At 40.5% G+C, this 17,860-nt stretch overlaps 1 protein-coding gene across 18 annotated transcripts in view; it reads left to right on the top strand.

Moving 5' to 3' along the window:
• Nucleotides 1–17,860, top strand: part of FIP1L1 (factor interacting with PAPOLA and CPSF1) — a 99,056-nt gene that overhangs the window by 42,800 nt on the left and 38,396 nt on the right. For 9 of the 18 annotated variants that reach the window (XM_050947661.1, XM_050947662.1, XM_050947660.1 and 6 more), the window contains 3 exons: nucleotides 9,399–9,425; nucleotides 9,975–10,029; nucleotides 13,339–13,426. The exons of 2 other annotated variants lie outside the window; for them this stretch is intronic. In XM_050947661.1, the coding sequence (XP_050803618.1) occupies nucleotides 9,399–9,425; nucleotides 9,975–10,029; nucleotides 13,339–13,426 (170 nt within the window). The remainder of the gene's footprint in view (nucleotides 1–9,398; nucleotides 9,426–9,974; nucleotides 10,030–13,338; nucleotides 13,427–17,860) is intronic. 7 more of the 18 variants (XM_050947665.1, XM_050947663.1, XM_050947668.1 and 4 more) reach the window with 1 other exon arrangement.

Here is a 17,860-nt window from a genome sequence, read left to right as displayed (position 1 = left end):
ACCCAGTCCCTCTTCAGGGACCCCTCTCGTGAGCAAGTCCTCTTATAAGAGGTGCAGTCTCTCCTCGCCTCAGGAGCAATAGAGGAGGTAACACCAGACGAGAAGGGAAAAGGGTTTTACTCCCGCTACTTTCTCATCCCCAAGTCCAAGGGAGGCCTCAGACCCATCCTAGACCTGCGAGGCCTCAACAAGTTTATGGTCAAGTTGAAGTTCTGCATGGTCTCCCTGGGGACTATTATCCTGTCCTTGGATCCTGGAGACTGGTATGCCGCCCTCGATATGAAGGACGCGTACTTCCATATCGCCATCTTCCCTCCACACAGGAGGTATCTTCGCTTCGTAGCCAGTCACTGGCACTTCCAATTCACGGTCCTCCTCTTCAGCCCCTCTACAGCCCCAAGGGTGTTTACGAAGTGTATGGCCGTCGTCGCCGCCCACCTCCGCCCGTGGCAGATACATGTATTCCCATCCCTGGACGACTGGCTCGTCAAGGGAACCTCTCAGACTCAGGTCAGACAGCACGTGAACATAATCACGGACCTATTCTCCCGGTTGGGGCTGCTCCTCAATGCCAAAAAGTCCACACTGGTTCCCACACAAAGGCTGGACTTCATAGGGGCAACCCTGGACTCCACTCAAGCCAGGGCCTACCTACCTCAGCCACGTTTCCAGACACTCACGGCGATCATTCGAGGTCTGCAGAGCTCCCCGGTCACCTCGGCTCGCACGTGTCTCGGCCTACTAGGCCACATGGCCGCCTGCACTTATGTGACAAAATATGCCAGGCTCCGCCTCCGGCCCCTTCAAACGTGGCTCAACTCGGTCTACCGTCCGGGCAGGGACCCAATAGACACTCTGGTGACCATTCCCCCGAGCACCTTACGCTCCCTCGACTGGTGGCTGACTCCCTCCCTGGTGTGTGCAGGGCTACCTTTCCATCCACCACAGTCCTCGCTGTCCCTAACGACAGATGCGTCATCTTTCGGGTGGGGGGCTCACCTCGGTCACCTTCGTACGCAGGGCCTTTGGACATCAAAGGAGCTGTTGCTCCACATAAACGTCTGGGAGCTGAGAGCAGTCCGCCTCGCGTGCCAGGCGTTTCAGCAACCTCTTCATGGCTGTTGTGTCTTGGTGTTTACGGACAATACAACGGCCATGTATTATATCAACAAACAGGGAGGGACTCGCTCTTCTCCCCTGTGTCAAGAGGCCATTCGACTCTGGGACTTCTGCATACCCCACTCGATAGACTTAGTAGCGTCCTTTCTCCCAGGGGTTCGGAACACTCTCGCGGATCAGCTGAGCAGATCCTTCCTCTGTCACGAGTGGTCGATAAGACCAGACGTAATTCATTCCATCTTCCAGAGGTGGGGTTTTCCCCTCATAGACCTGTTCGCCTCTCCCACGAACAGGAAATGCCAAACGTTCTGCTCCTTCCAGGGTCTTTCACCGGGATCGATCACGGGCGCATTCCTCCTGTCCCGGGAGCACCACCTGCTCTACGCCTTCCCACCGTTCCCTCTGGTTCACGAGATCCTAATAAAACTCTGCAGGGACAGAGCGCATCTAATCCTGATCGCGCCAGCGTGGCCCAGACAGCACTGGTACACCACACTGCTCAACCTGTCCCTGGACAACCTGATTACCCTACCACTCCTTCCAGACCTCATAACGCAGGACCACGGCAGTCTTCGCCACGTAGACCTGCAGGCCCTTCACCTCACGGCATGGCTCCTGCACGGCTGAACAGATCAGAGTTACGCTGTTCCGCTTCGGTACAGCGTGTTCTACTAAGCAGCAGAAAGCCTTCCACTCGGTCTACGTACCTGGCCAAGTGGAAACGTTTCTCCTGCTGGTGTGCATCGCAGGTTGTTACTCCTTCTGAAGTCTCGATCCCCACTGTTTTACCACTCTTAAACAACAGGACCTGGCGATATCTTCTCTGAGGGTGCACTTGGCGGCTAGCTCCACATTCCATCCCGGAGGAAGTGGCCGCTCCGTGTTTTCCCACCCCTTAGTTACTAGATTTCTTAAGGGCCTGGAACGCCTCTACCCCCCAGTACGCTGCCCTGCCCCCACCTGGGACCTCAACTTAGTCCTAAGTAGACTTATGCATCCGCCCTTTGAGCCATTGGCTACTTGCTCACTCCTGTACCTGTCGTGGAAGACAGTCTTCCTGGTGGCCATTACATCGGCCAGAAGGGTCTCCGAACTTCGAGCGCTTACAGTGAACCCACCGTATACTGTCTTCCACAAGGACAAGGTACAGTTGCGACCTCATCCAGCTTTCCTCCCTAAGGTAGTGTTGGCTTTCCATACCAACCAGGACATCTTCCTCCCGGTCTTCTTTCCGAAGCCTCCAGGTCTTCTTTCCGAAGCCTCACTCTTCTCGGCGGGAGCAACAGTTGCACTCCTTAGATGTCCGTAGGGCGCTCGCTTTTTATATCGAGCAGTCAAAGCCCTTCCGAAAATCCCCCCAGCTGTTCGTGGCAGTCGCTGAACGGATGAAAGGTCTACCCATCTCCTCCCAGAGGATCTCCTCCTGCGTAACGGCGTGCATACGCACGTGCTATGACCTGGCTCATGTCCCCTCGGGCCATCTCACGGCGCATTCTACCAGAGCTCAGGCTTCATCAGCCGCCTTCCTGGCCCACGTGCCTATCCAGGAGATATGTCGCGCAGCGACCTGGTCATCGGTCCGCACCTTTGCTTCCCAGTGTGCTCTGGTCCAACAGTCTAGAGATGATGCAGCCTTTGGCTCAGCGGTTCTGCACGCTGCCACATCTCACTCCGACCCCTCCGCTTAGGTAAGGCTTGGGAATCACCTAACTGGAATGCATATGAGCAATCACTTGAAGAAGAAAAGACAGTTACTCACCTTTGAAACTGTTCTTCGAGATGTGTTGCTTATATCCATTCCAAACCCACCCTCCTTCCCCACTGTCAGAGTAGCCGGCAAGAAGGAACTGAAGGGTGGCCGGATCGGCTGGGGTATATATATGGTGCCACAGCGGCGCCACTCCAGGGGGCGCCCAGCCGACCCGCCGAGTGTTGCTAGGGTAAAAAAGTCTTCCGATGAACGTGCATGCAGCGCGCGCACACCTAACTGGAATGGATATGAGCAACACATCTCAAAGAAAAACAGTTACAAAGGTGAGTAACCGTCTTTTAGATATCCTAAAAGAGATTTTTCAGAATGTTCCTGGTCCCTCCCTTCCCCCGTTGAGAATTAAACTGGGAAGGCTAAGACTGAAACCTGTTTTTACATCCTCAATACTTATACAATACAGACCGGGATACTACAGAAATAGCTAAAACAGGGAGATTATCAAATTTTAAGTCTTCCATGCTTGAAAGTGCCCTTTTAAGTCAGATGCTTTTGTTATGAATATTTACTATTGTTAATATTGCAGAGGTGTGTTTTAAAGAGGAGCTATGGGTGGCAAAAGGACTAGAGGGGACAATACTAAAAGTGCAGTGGGGCCAGGCAAGGAAGTTCTTGAGCAAAGGAGCAGCTGAGTGGGAGCTGATTAAGATGGGAAAGGTATACTACTCATGGGGGGAGAGACTGATTCAACCTGGAGCCAGAGAAGCACACTCATTTTTTTTCTTAGCCTCTCCATTGCTCTTTACCTTCTCCACTGCTGAGCAGTTTTCCTTCCCTTCTGTGGCCCTGCAGAGATCCCACTCAGCCACTCCTTTGCTTAATTGTTTCCCCTGCTGTCTGGTGCTCTTCTAGAATCCTCCCTTCTAATCTTCTCTGCACATGAGCTGAATGGGGATAACTGTGGTAGAGGCAGCACCCTTCAATTTCTGCAGTGTTTTTTTGGCTTTTCCATGGTCTGGATCCTTCTCTTGGAAGAGGATGCCAATGCAGCTGCTGCTGGCGACCTTTAGAATTATCAGCTCCTGATCCCTGGAAAACAAAATCCTTCTCAATGGCCTGCATCTGGGAAATGGTGCAACCTAGGGGAGATGGAGGAGAAAAAGTTAAAAATAAAATCTTTCCCATGCCATGTGTGTGTGTGAGAGAGAGAGAGTGTGAAATTATACGTACAAATAAAATGTAGAAATACGAACATGATGAGAGAATGCTGCTGCTCTGGAGCCTTTATAAAAGTTGTGTTGTTGTTAAAAACAGAGCTAATCAAACTTTCAACTTTAAAGTGACCTTTACATTGAATTAATGTGTGCAACTAATTGGAAGGAATTTGAAAATAATTATCTTCTTTTTAATGGTGGAAAGGATCAGAGTTACATACTATAAAAGTTATGCTGATCTTCCTTTTTTTCCTCCTAAGTGAGATGATGATGTTATGTAGGTGTACCGTAATGTTTTTATAAAACCTTTCACATGTCGAGAATAGGCATTTCATGAAATATACACACGTGTTGCAGATCTATCAGGCAGGTTTGGCTTTAGTCTTATGTTTTACAGACAGGTTTATGACATGCACTTGTTCAAAAAGTCTCCTTCAACATCCTTCCGTGCTTCGAGTAATTTGAAAATAACCATTAAGAGCTGTGGCTTTGGCTCCTCCAGTCCTGTGCTTTAATTGTGCTGCTGCCAGCTCTTTATCTTCAAAGCTTTTACTAAAATAGAATCTGCCATCCCTCTTAGGTTCAGTGGAAAAAAAATCCACTGTTGTTACCTAATATTAACTTGGACTACTTGCCAGAAAATTTAAGTAATCCAAATATAAAACATCCTCCAGAAGCTCCTTTGAAAAAGAATTCTGCTTTGAAGTTCTGTCTCTTGTACTGTGTTCACTTACTCTCTCTTGTGATGCAAATGCCTTTTGAGGAAAAAGTACTAATATTGTTCAGAAAGCTGAACGTGGAAAACTATGAAATACTCCTAGAAAAGTCACTCTAATTGGTTGTGGTAAAAGGTATATGTTTTTAATTTGTTAGGATAATTGAAATCTGGGAGGAATTATATTTAGGTGCTGTTGTGATAGTTTTAAAGCTTATTACCTTTTTCTTTCTAATATTCCATTTTAAAAAGATGCCCATTTATATATTTATAGTGTTACAAAAATATTTTTACATTGTTATATTCTCATTCAGGCATGCCACATAATTTAAAAGGTTATTACTGATCTTAGTGACAGGACATTGTGGTCCTGCTCCCCTTCAGTGGAAGCTGTAACATTTTGTGAAGATTTTACACACTTGGACTGAGTGGAGTGGTTAAAGGCAGGGTCCCAAAAAAAAGTGCTTGAAGTACATTAGGTCATCTTTTTCAGACTAGCCTTCAGGTCAAGTCCAGAATTGCAAGAAATGAATCCGTTGCTTCAATGTTATCCTCTCTCAAAAGAAATCATTGACTAACCATTTTGTCCTAAGAATATCTTTTTAAACATTATGTTCATCAGATATAAGGGACTAGAGTGTCCCTCATGCTAATTACCTGATTCTCCTGATATTATGTTACACATTTTTGACATTTATACTATGGAAGGTAAGGTGAGAGAGAACTTTCTGTCTATATCGGGGTTCTCAAACTTCATCGTACCGCGACCCTGTTCTGGTAACAAAAATTACTACATGACCCCAGGAGGCGGAACTGAAGCCTGAGCCTGCCTGAGGCCCGCCACCCCTGGCTGGGGGGCCAAAACCCTGGAGAAGGCAAAGCTGAAGCCTCTGGGCTTCAACCCCTAGCATGGGGCCTATAATTCAAGCCCTGACGCCCAGGGCTGCTGAAGCCCTCAGGCTGTGGCCCTAGGTGGTGGGGCTCGGGCTTCAGTTTTGGCCCCGGGGCCCCAGCAAGCACCATTGAAACAGGGTTGCGACACGGTTTGGAGTCCCGACCCACAGTTTGAGAACTTCTGGTCTAGATCTTTTCACTTGGTGTCTGCTATCTTGAAGTAAAGAAGAACTGCTATGCTAACACCAAATAGATTCCAGTCCATTATTTAAAGTGACGTAACAAATAATCTTTTCCTAGTGTTAAAGATTTGAGGTAGAAGAATCTGAAATGTGATGATTTAATATAAAGATCTGTTAGTGAACCTAACTTACTTTTTGTTAACTTTTCCAAGTTTGGAAATCAATTTCAGTATTGAGACATTTACTATTAGTAATATTGGTCTCTAAATATAAAAGTTAACACTACTAGGTCTAATTTTGGTCTTTGCACACGTCTCTGTAGAGTACATATCTTAAAATGAAAGTCTTAGTTTTACCTAGGCTCAAGTATAGTGCTTTATATTTATGTATATTTTCTTGAGATGTACAGATTGTTGCAACAGGACTCATTTTGTAGAAGGTGTTCACTGATGATTTTCATAGTTAAATAAAATGTTGTAGTATTACCTGTAGTGGAGAAAAACTTATTTTATCCTGAAACTTGACAAATTAGACTGTTTTAGTACAGTAATGGAAAATTACATGCAAAAAGCCAACATTCATTCAGCGTTAAGTTTGAAATGTCAATCATTTAAGTTGGAATTCTAAAAGTATTGCTGGGGAAACATCTCTAAGATCTTTCATTTTTGGTATATTTAATGGTGTATGTTGATAACGTGGAACGTTAACAATTATCCAAGAAAGGAGGAATAGAAAATACTCCATGTGTTCAACTTAACTAAGTTAATATTGCCCTCTTGCCCTTCAGGTGAAGTATTTTCTGACTCTTTTGGTGCTTGATCTTTCAACCATCACATTAATGCTAGCTAGCTTTTTTTCTATCAGATTTCCTAGATTATTAATAAGAGTGAGTGTAGAAAATGCCACAACCAGAAGGTAGAACAGATAGCACATTTTACAAGATCTACTAATGAAACTAGTAGATCTTGACCGCTTTTATCTCTGGAATTAATGGATTCCTGGAATCACCAGGGTCCTGTTATCCCTTTAGTCCAGATGTCAAGGAGTTGCTTGAGTTCAGAAGTTCTGTTACCTCTACCTCCAAAGCCACCAGGTTTTTGGATCTTGCCATTTCCTGCTTCCCATTTCAGGTAAAAAATTAGCTTTTAAGTTTGTAGTTCAAAACCAAGAAATTATAATTTACAACATAAACAATTTAATTGCCTTTGAACTAAGGTTGCTGAAATTCATTACATGTCAACTCAGGCATTAAAAAGCAAGCACGTCACTAGTTGATATAAGACTTATCCAATACTCTGTCTCAGCTTGTATATTAAACACTCTGCTATCATGCATAAGTCACTGGGAAATTTGGTAAGACAGTACAGGCTGCAGTGCCAGCAGAATGTGGCTGACACAGTTATACTTCCATTTTATGCCTTAATATGCTCAGATTCCACTGCTCCACAATATATTCGCTTAACATTCTTAGAACAGAACCACTCAAATGTATACATCTAGTTTCTGTCTCTCTCGCCCAAAGCAAAACCTTAACACTGACCTCTGCAAGGTGAAGGTATCTTACCTATAGATGTATAGTATTAGCGTAAGTCATGAGAAATTCTAAGAATGGACCCTGTGATTGGGTCTGAGCTTTGTTCAGTGTGCATATTAAAGTAGTCCTCACAAAACTGGTGAAAGCACCTTTCCAACCACTCTTTCTGAATAACATGAGGGAAAGAATTGAGTCTTGTCGGGCTCCACAGATGCTGGCTTTCCTAGTGGAAGCACTGTTGTCCATAATGACCCTTATGTTGCTGTTAAGTCTGCCACATTGCCCGTGTGACCTATTTCGGATTCTCATTTGTGCCGTTAATGTGAATGCCCTTTTAGAGTACATTGGGGCCCATTAATATTACTTGGGGTTTTTAGCTTTTGATTTTCATGGCTTTTGTACTTTTATATCTTCAGTGTTAATGCTGTGTGGGGTTTTTATATTGAGTTTTGCCCACACAAAGGAGAAAGAAGGGACAAACTTGCTAGTGATTTTATATCAAAATAAATACAACTCTACTCCGATATAATGCTACCCGATATAACACAAATTCTGATATAACGCGGTAAAGCAGTGCTAGGGGCGGGGGGGGGGGGAGAGCTGCGCACTCCAGTGAATCAAAGCAACTTCGATATGCAGTTTCACCTATAACATAAGATTTTTTGGCTCCCGAGGACAATGTTATATTGAGGTAATGGTGTACTCAAATATATTTGCTTATTTGAATAATTTCTTGGTGCAGTTACTGAAATATATCGAAATGGAATATGTTTGCTTCAAATTACCCCTGATTTCATTAGATTTTTATATTTTAAAAATGTCCTTTATGATGTTCTAGAAGATGTCAATGGAGTCTTGTGAAAAATAAATTATTAGCACATGCTTTCATATTGGAGCTGAATGTTTCAAGCTGATATGATTTGATAATTCAAGGAACTCTCTGTAAATATTAACAAATTGTCACCATTCAAACAGAATATGTTATATTATTTGTAGTTATAATTTTAGACAGGAAATACTGCTTTAAACATATTATTTTATCTGTATATAGAACTGAAAAAGATCATTAATACAATCTGCACAGATCCTCAGGCAGAAGTTTTCAAATTTGGATGCCTAAAAGTAAGACACTTAAATCTATATTTAGACATCTAAGGAAAGTATCTTTACTTTGAGATGTGGTGAGCATCCATAATTCCAATTTAAATCAGTGAACACATTTAAATCAGTGAACATATTTGCATTGAAATGAATTAGTGGGATGTATGCTCTCATTTAGGTGTTGAACTTTAGGCTCCCAAGTTTGAAAATGTTGGTCTTAGTACTTTAGCTTCTGAACCTGCAAAAACTTGTCTTTTCAAACTCAATGGGACTACTCTTGTGCATAAAGTTATGAATGTTCATAAGTGTTTGCAGGATTGGGCACTAAGATGCAGGATTGATCAGTCTTTTCATTGACTTCAGTGGGCTTTGGATCAGAGCCTAAAGTAGGTACGTGTACTTGGTGAAGTATTCTGATACATATTCTATAAAGCCCAATTGTACCTGAGACTAGTTTAGAGTTTGAAAGGGGTTTAAATTATGTAATTCAGCATTACTCCCAAAAGTTCCTTTTTTCTCACATTAAAAACCAAACTAACAAAACAACAATGCAGCAACAACAACAAAACAGCTTTGGATGTTTGTTTGCTTTCTAGTTTTTGAATGTTTTGGGTATGCTTGGGTCACATTTTCAAGGTATTATTTGTAACTTTGAAATCTTGAAACTTACTGGAGTGTTTGTTGTTGTTGTGTTAATTGAAAACAGTTTGCAGGAGCTGAAGTTTTAAATAAAACCCCACATATCATGAGACTCGAGAGAAAATGACAAGTTGATAACACTGAGACAGCCATGATTCTTACTGTAAGCACAGGGAAATTAGATACTTTTGTTCTTTGTTTTGATGACATAACTTTAATTAGCTCTGCTGATAATGAACACAAATTATTGCTAAAATTGACTTAGTATGCATCATATATTTTTATTTCTTAGGTATACCAATAACTGTGCCACCACCAGGTAATTTATTTACATATTTTCTGAAGCATTGTTAAGAAACGTGAAACTTAAATTTGAATGTGCAACAAGGAGTTGCCTACATCTGCTTGTTCATATCAAGATAGAAGTTCATAAACATAAAACTATATGTGTAGACATAGGCCTGGTTGATTTTATGCAAGGTAGAGATGGAACAGTTTTAATGTTCCTGATTATGGGACCAACGTGCCACTTCCCTGAGAGCTACGCTCCCCATTAATTCCCCTCCTCCCCCACCCCGAGAAGAGGCTCATTAAAATTATTCAGAGACTTGTTGCTGGAGCAAAGCATTCTTGATAACCTCTCAAGAGTTACAGCGCAATAGAAAATACCTAAAGTAAATGTTTTAATACTGATGGCAGGTGAAATTAAGACACTGAAAATATGTACATCTTTAGGACTGACCCTGCTTTTCGTTAAGTAGTTATGTATTGTGTAGACGGTAATTCTTTGCTTCAGCTCTGCTTCTCTGAAATTAGTATGCCATTATATACCTAACCCAATTTTTTGTTTTCCAATTAAATATTTCAGGTTTTCCTCCTCCGCCTGGAGGTCCGCCACCTTCTCTTATACCAACAATAGAAAGGTAAATTTTGTTTGAAATCATTTTTTAATTTTCATCCCTTTCAACATGGGACTTTTAAAAAAAAAATACTTACAGTAAGCATAATAATTTTTATGTTCCTTATCTAGAAAAAAAATTCTGCTTTTGTCATCATTTTCTATCTTGGTTTTTCCCTGGAGTTCCTATCGTCTAAAATTTCAGAAGGCTAATATGGTTTGTGTATAAAGTACTTTGCTATCTGTCATCCTGTAGATCTATCCCATTATATTGATGCAAGATTTAAGAACAGAGCAGCTCTCCCATTAGTTAGGGCGCTGATTATTCAGAGAGTCTCAGATTATTCAATGGATTAGCTAATTTAATTTTACCGTGTTTCTCTTGAACAGCATATGTATTACACACACAAAAAGTTAAGGTTGCCAAGTCAAGCACTCAGAATCTAGAAAATGTTGGAAATCAGGTTGTCTTTGCAACTGTAGACACTGATCGCCATAGTATCAGAGTGCTTCTCAATATCCCCATCAGGTAAAATATAAAATTATTCCCATATTGTAGATGAGGATCTGAGAGAGAGAGATATTAAGGCGAAATTGTCATGTCCACAAATACTGGAAATCTAACTTGAGATGTCTAGGGCCTGATTTTTTTTAAACACTTAACATTTTTTAGCACTTGTTGTTCAAAGCTCAGGTCCCATCAACTCCAGTTGCAGTTGTGAGTATTTATCACTTCTGCAGATCAGGCCCAAAATGTCTCAAGCTGGGTCCCAAGATAATAAGGGCGCACAGTAGCCACTTGTGAAAAGTTGGTTTAAATTACTTTCCTAGCATCACATAAGAATTTTCTGGGAGAGGAAGGGATAGAATCCATTTCTCCAGGGAGGCATTTCAAATGTCTAAACCACAAGACCATCCTTTCTCTTCCTGTAGTCCCCAACCTTATTTACTACACACCTTCCTTCTTTGCAGCAAATCAGATCCTGCCTGCAATATTCTAAATCACAACACACTAATTCAAAGGTGGTCTACACTTAAAAGATAGGTCAGCATAGCCAGGTGCACAGGGGTATGGAAAACACAACCCCCCCCCCCCCCCCCCCGTACTGTATAGTTAAGCCTGCCTAACTCCCAATGTAGATGCAGCTAGGTTATTGGAAGAATTCTTCTGTTGACCTAACTATTACCACTCGGGGAGTTGGATTACCTATATTTATGGAAGAACCCCTTCCATTGCTGTAGGAAGTATCTGCACTATGGTGCTTCAGTCATCTAGCTGCAGCTTTGAAGCTGAAGTGCTTGCAGTGTTAAGATGGGCCTGAACATCTTGTATGCTGAATAAGTAAGGGTCCTGTGGAAAAAATAATATTCAGTCATGTGATTAAAAACTATGGGCCAGATTTTTAAACATATCTAGGCAAGATGCAGGAATGAACCTAGTGGGATTCTCAAAAGTGCCTAGGCACCTAACGCCTATTGATTTCATAATGCATATGCTCAACAGAGCCAAATTAAAGTGCACAGACAACCTCAACTCTGGCATTTCCTACCTTTTGAGTGCTTGCCTTTGCAACCTTAACATTTTTGTAATATAGTTGTTTTTATATGTAGTATCCTAATTTTTTTTTAATTAGAATTTCTGCAGGTTTTTTTTATCATATAGAACCATATTAATCTTCATATAGGTCAACAGCACTATCAGAACCTTTAGATTCATAGAACAGACCTTTGCCATTTGAATTTGTGAGGTAACTGGTAATATCAGTAGGCTATTATTCACTGTCAGCCTCTAACAAACTTCTAGTGAGCATGTGAAAAATGAGATTTTCAGTGGTTTATAATTTGGCCAAATTTGGATGGAATTTCACAGAGACAGTAAAAGGCCCATTTTTGATATCAGAGCATCCCTTTTGCCAGATTTTAAGTCCCTGCTCCACAGTATGGAGATGATAAAGCTTCTCAGTGAAACAACTGAAAGAATTATTTTTAACATAGGTCATGCACAACCCAAAGATTTACATTCCCACCAACCGAGATGTTAAAATTTGCTGAAGGATATAAAATATATATGAAATACTTTTCTTAAGATTTTGCAAGTAAAAAAGACATAGCAATACAGAGAACTGCTGAAAAGGTCTGAAGTATATGCTAGCTTGATTTTGTTTCTTTGGGTCATTGTATTTTTTATGCCTATTTTTATTTATGAGAATAAATTATATAGGTTCCTCAGTATAGTACAACTTTGTAAAATTCTTTATCTAGTTTATATTAAAACCTTGCATTTCCAGCTTTGACAAATACCCTAAAATGCTGAGACATTGCATAAGGCTTTCATTATTCTATTTTTAAAACCATACTGATCCAAAAGCTTTTTTATACTGTGAGGCTGTCTTCAAGAACAAAAGTAGCACTTAAGTAAATGTGTTAAATAAGATATTGTTGATTAATTCAAGCTATCTAGGAAGCGATAAAACTTATCAAAGGTTATAGAAAATTGAATTTAAGCCCTATGTGCACATCATCCTTTTCAACCTCTATATTTTACCTATTTAAGTTGGCTACCATTGAAAGAAGTAGCTCTAGAAAATATGAAGTTGATTTAGAAGAATATTTATAGAACAATCCATTTGAAGCCCACCTGCTTTTATATGCATATGTGTTTGAAAAAATTGGATTCACTTCCATACCTACTTATTTAACAGGAAGGATATCAGGAAGCGTTCATTCACAAATTTGCTTGTTGCCAAGCAATTGGGCATGAAGTATGATTTCTCTGCCAGTATTTGTTTTTTGGAATATAAGCAACATACTGAAATAGAAAATCCAGTGAGGACAAGACAGAATAGTTTATATATAATATAAAACATATTCAGACCTTTTTGGGAACAAATGTTTAAAAAAATTAGGAATGTTAAGGGAGAATATGAATCCTCCTTGCTACATCAGTATTAAAATATTTATATATTAGACATCTGTGTTTATTCAGTGCAGTTGATGATTAAATTGTTTTTTATAGTAGGAAGCTTATGATGGAGGGCATATTATTTAAATATAATCCCCTTTAAATACACCTCTACCTAGATATAATGCTGTCCTCGGGAGCCAAAAAATCTTACTGCGTTATAGGTGAAACCGCCTTATATCGAACTTGATTTGATCCGCCGGAACGCACAGTCTCCCCGCCCCCCGAGCACTGCTTTACTGCGTTATATCTGAATTCGTGTTATATTGGGTGGCGTTATAACTGGGTAGAGGTGTATACTCTTTTTTAGTTACATACTTCTAAGAATTGTGAAGAATAAAATCAGGTACTATAATATATGGATCCATGCAGGTGTGGGCAGGAACCTGACTTGTATATTTACCTTTCAACAGTGGACATTCCTCTGGCTATGACAGCCGCTCTGCTCGTGCATTTCCGTGTGAGTATGGTTATCAGTTTTGAGGATTTTACTTAAGCTTTGTTAAAAATTGTTTTAAAATAGCTATAGCTATGTTATTTCAGTTTAAATGTAAACAAGAATCTATCCACTAGCCAAAATAAGATGGTGCAAAAGATCAACATAAGTATTATCATGACTGAATACCTAGCACCTCATATTAGCAGCTGCTGGTAAATACCTGCTTACCTATTCATTCATTTTTCTGTCTTCTAAATTGAAATTTCTATGATGGGGGCATTCTTCCATTCTGCTTCAATGCAAATATGTTTGTTCTTTGTTTTTTATAAACCATGCAAACACCAATAGAATTCAGTGTGTATCACTAGCAGGTGAACAGACATCATTTTCTCTTCATGTACCTTCAAAACTGTACCCAACAAAATCTAACAGTGGTTGGAAAGATGCAAACTTGTTTTGTTAAGGTATTTTTCCTGCACATGCTGTAAACTTGTTGCAGATGGCAATGGAAGGCAAATAGTTGAGTAGTTCAGTATTTTCTTGGTGTGTGTGTGTGTGCTGTGGGGCACTGGATAATCTAATACACTCCCAGTGTGTATGTGTGCGCGCGCGCCCTTTCTAGAGCAAGTTTTTTCATTTCCTATTTAAAAAAAAAAAACAACTAAGGTGAATTGATTTAAATAACAGACTGTAATCATGATTTAAATCAGCAAGCAGGAATCCTTGATTTAAATCATGTGTTTTAATTGTGTTTTGGATTTGTACTTACGTTCTTTTCCTAAAGATTGATTCTCATTTGTTGGTAATCATTAAAACATGTTGACTTAAAAACTCAGTACAGTCTTTATGCCAAGTCTGATACTCTTTTTTTGCTAACCAGGAGGATACACTATATCTCTACACATTTACTTAAGCAGTTTATATAACTTAATTTACATTTATTCAGATTCTTGATTTTTACATGTTAGAAAATTGTGAATAATGCATTTCTTATTTACTAGATAAGGATTAATTTTTTACTTGTGATTTGTTCAAGTTCTGTTTGGATGGTAATTCAAATTCAATTAAAAATGCACAACAACACCTTCTTTTTTATTAAATAAAACTACTGTAAGTGAGGGAAACATAAAAAATGATCAAATATATCAAAACACATTTTGCTTTTAAAGCTAACTGATTTTTTTAATAAAGGAAGTATTGTCTGTAGTTAGTTAATTAAGCTGATTATTTCTGCATCACCATGTCCATCAAGGCTTTAGAACTAGTAGATCACAACCTCTCACACGTAGTTTTTATTCATAGATTGGAAGAGGAAAACAAGCTCTCCTTTTTAAACTCCCAATTAGTTTAATAACTTTGAAGAGTAATTTAACTGTGTTAGTTGAGTAAATTGAAATGACAGGTTTTTTCCTGCACCTGTAAAAGGGAGGCAACTGCTGTCAAAAGCTTGTCTAGTACTTCTGCAGACTCTGGTTCTAGGTGCTTAGCAGTGACGTCCACGAGTTAGTGGTTTGCCTTTCTTTAAAACTTGGCAACAAACATGTACAGCTTAATATTATTTTTTTGTATTTAATGTGAATCATTTAATAGCTTATTGAAGTTATTATAAGGTTAGGCCTCCTCAACATAGGTTGTCAATTTGAAATGTAAATTTAAGTAGATTTATTTAAAAAATAAAACTGTATTTAATTTAAATTAAAAAGACAGTTAATGTAATTAATTTTTCAATTAATGTAAATCTTGGGGATAGCTCAATGGTTTGAGCATTGGCCTGCTAAACCCAGGGTTGTGAGTTCAATCCTTGAGGGTGTCATTTAGGGATTTGGGGCAAAAATCTATCTGGGGATTGGTCCTGCTTTGAGCAGGGGGTTGAACTAGATGATCTCCTGAGGTCCCTTCCAACTCTGATATTCTGTGACTGCAAATTCTTCAGGACAGGGCTCCGTCTTTTGGGAGGGATAGCTCAGTGGTTTGAGCATTGGTCTGCTAAACCCAGCGTTGTGAGTTCAATCCTTGAGGGGGGCCACTTAGGGATCTGTGGCAAAATCAGTACTTGGTCCTACTAGTGAAGGTAGGGGGCTGGACTCGATGACCTTTCAGGGTCCCTTCCAGTTCTGTGAGATAGGTATATTTCCATATATTATTAATGTTACATGAATGACCTTAACTCTGTCATTCCTAACTTCTAAGTGCTTGAGTTTTCAAACATTTTTCAATGTATTTTTGTAGTTTTTAAAAATTTCCTAGCTTTTTAAAAAAGCAAACTGAAAAACCAACAGTTCCATCCTGTGTAATCATAAATTATTTGGATATTAATATCTTCAGGATTAGAAACTTGAGATGCACAGCATCTGGCACTTGAGCTAAGAGTAAATGATAGCAGTAGTAGGTTGTCGTGCTCTGTGGGCCAGCCACTAGAGTGAGATAAGGTGCACGTTTTGCTGGTCACCATCTCTGCTCTCTACTTCTCATTCCAGTCCTCACATTCCCATTCTGGCTTTTCCATGACTGTCTCTTCTTTTTCTCCCCCATTCCAGTTCTCCCTGCTTCAGTTACTGTGCCGCAGGGCCCCCTGGGTGCTGGAAGCAGCAATTTCAGAGAAAGTGCTGCTCAGACCCTGCAGCCCTGAGACAGAGTATGCTTAATACAGACAGCGTCTTCAGAAAATTTATCTGCCAAACTCCTAACAAATCTCTACTGACCATTTTAAAAGGCTCATAACTTGGTCAAATTAGGGTGGATTTTCATAGGAATGGCAAAAGACATATCCCTGACCTCAGGGCAGTCTCCCTACCTTAACTTTAAGTCCTTTCTCCAAAGCATCTTCTTAATGCTTCCTAGAGTCTGGAGTGTCTTAGTGAAACAGTTGGAAGAATTTTTGAATATGGGCAAAACACCCTATTTGTCTTTAACTTTGTTCTCACAAATAGATGAACCATGCTTCTGGAAATTTACCCCAAAAAATTCAGACTAAGGCAGACACCCAATCTGGAAAATTTGCACCCAGATATTAAAGTTTTGCAAAGTTATAAGCCAATGGAAAAGGGTCTTACCATGGAAAGTGCTGAAAATTAATTATAGATGTTACTAACTACACTGCTTATAAAGAAAAAAACCCATCCACCCGCTATGGTTTGCTCTTTTGCTCTTGGCTGGAGGTGTACTCTCAGTTGAAGTCTTTATTTCATGTTGGGGAATGTTTTGGTTACAAGGGCTAAGCTATTTCCAGCCACCTTTATTGCTGCTAGATAGTGGCAGAACCAGCTCAGCATTTTCTACTTTAGAAGACCGTGATTGACCTTCAGGGATGATATTAATGTCATCCTTACAATGAATATTCTCCTGTCTCTTGGGCAAAATAAAAGCAGCAGCAGTGCATATATGTGGATGTGAGGGCCAAGCAGCAAGTGAGGGGGGAACAAAATGGAAAGTTGAAGGGACATTTAGTTGTGAATGGGCATACCAGAATTTTATTTTTCAGGTAACTGATCACAGATGTTGGTCAAATTGACTCCTGCAGTAGAAGACAGATGTGATCTGATTAAGGCATGTATGCAAATATTTTTTTTAACTGTCTTTTCTATGTTAAATAACATAATACAGTAAAAGCAGCAAAGAATCCTGTGGCACCTTATAGACTAACAGACGTTTTGGAGCATGAGCTTTCGTGGTGAATACCCACTTCCTCAGATGCATGTAATGGAAATATCCAGGGGCAGGTATATATATGTGTGCTAGCAAGCAAGCTAGAGATAACGAGGTCAGTTCAATCAGGGAGGATGAGGCCCTGTTCTAGCAGTTGAGGTGTGAAAACCAAGAGAGGAGAAACTGGTTCTGTAATTGGCAAGCCATTCACAGTCTTTGTTCAATCCTGAGCTGATGGTGTCAAATTTGCAGATGAACTGAAGCTCAGCAGTTTCTCTTTGAAGTCTGGTCCTGAAGTTTTTTTGCTGCAGGATGGCCACCTTAAGGTCTGCTATAGTGTGGCCAGGGAGGTTGAAGTGCTCTCCTACAGGTTTTTGTATATTGCCATTCCTAATGTCTGATTTGTGTCCATTTATCCTTTTCCGTAGAGACTGTCCAGTTTGGCCGATGTACATAGCAGAGGGGCATTGCTGGCATATGATGGCGTATATTACATTGGTGGATGTGCAGGTGAATGAACCAGTGATGGTGTGGCTGATCTGGTTAGGTCCTGTGATGGTGTCGCTGGTGTAGATATGTGGGCAGAGTTGGCATCGAGGTTTGTTGCATGGATTGGTTCCTGAGCTAGAGTTATTATGGTGTGGTGTGCAGTCACTGGTGAGAATATGTTTCAGGTTGGCAGGTTGTCTGTGGGCAAGGATTGGCCTGCCACCCAAGGCCTGTGAAAGTGTGGGATCATTGTCCAGGATGGGTTGTAGATCCTTGATGATGCGTTGGAGGGGTTTTAGCTGGGGGCTGTATGTGATGGCC

Source organism: Gopherus flavomarginatus, chromosome 3, assembly GCF_025201925.1.
Source record: "Gopherus flavomarginatus isolate rGopFla2 chromosome 3, rGopFla2.mat.asm, whole genome shotgun sequence".
Lineage (NCBI taxonomy): Eukaryota > Metazoa > Chordata > Testudines > Testudinidae > Gopherus > Gopherus flavomarginatus.
Note: the sequence above shows the minus strand (reverse complement) of the source record. Positions and strands in the feature narration are given on the sequence as shown.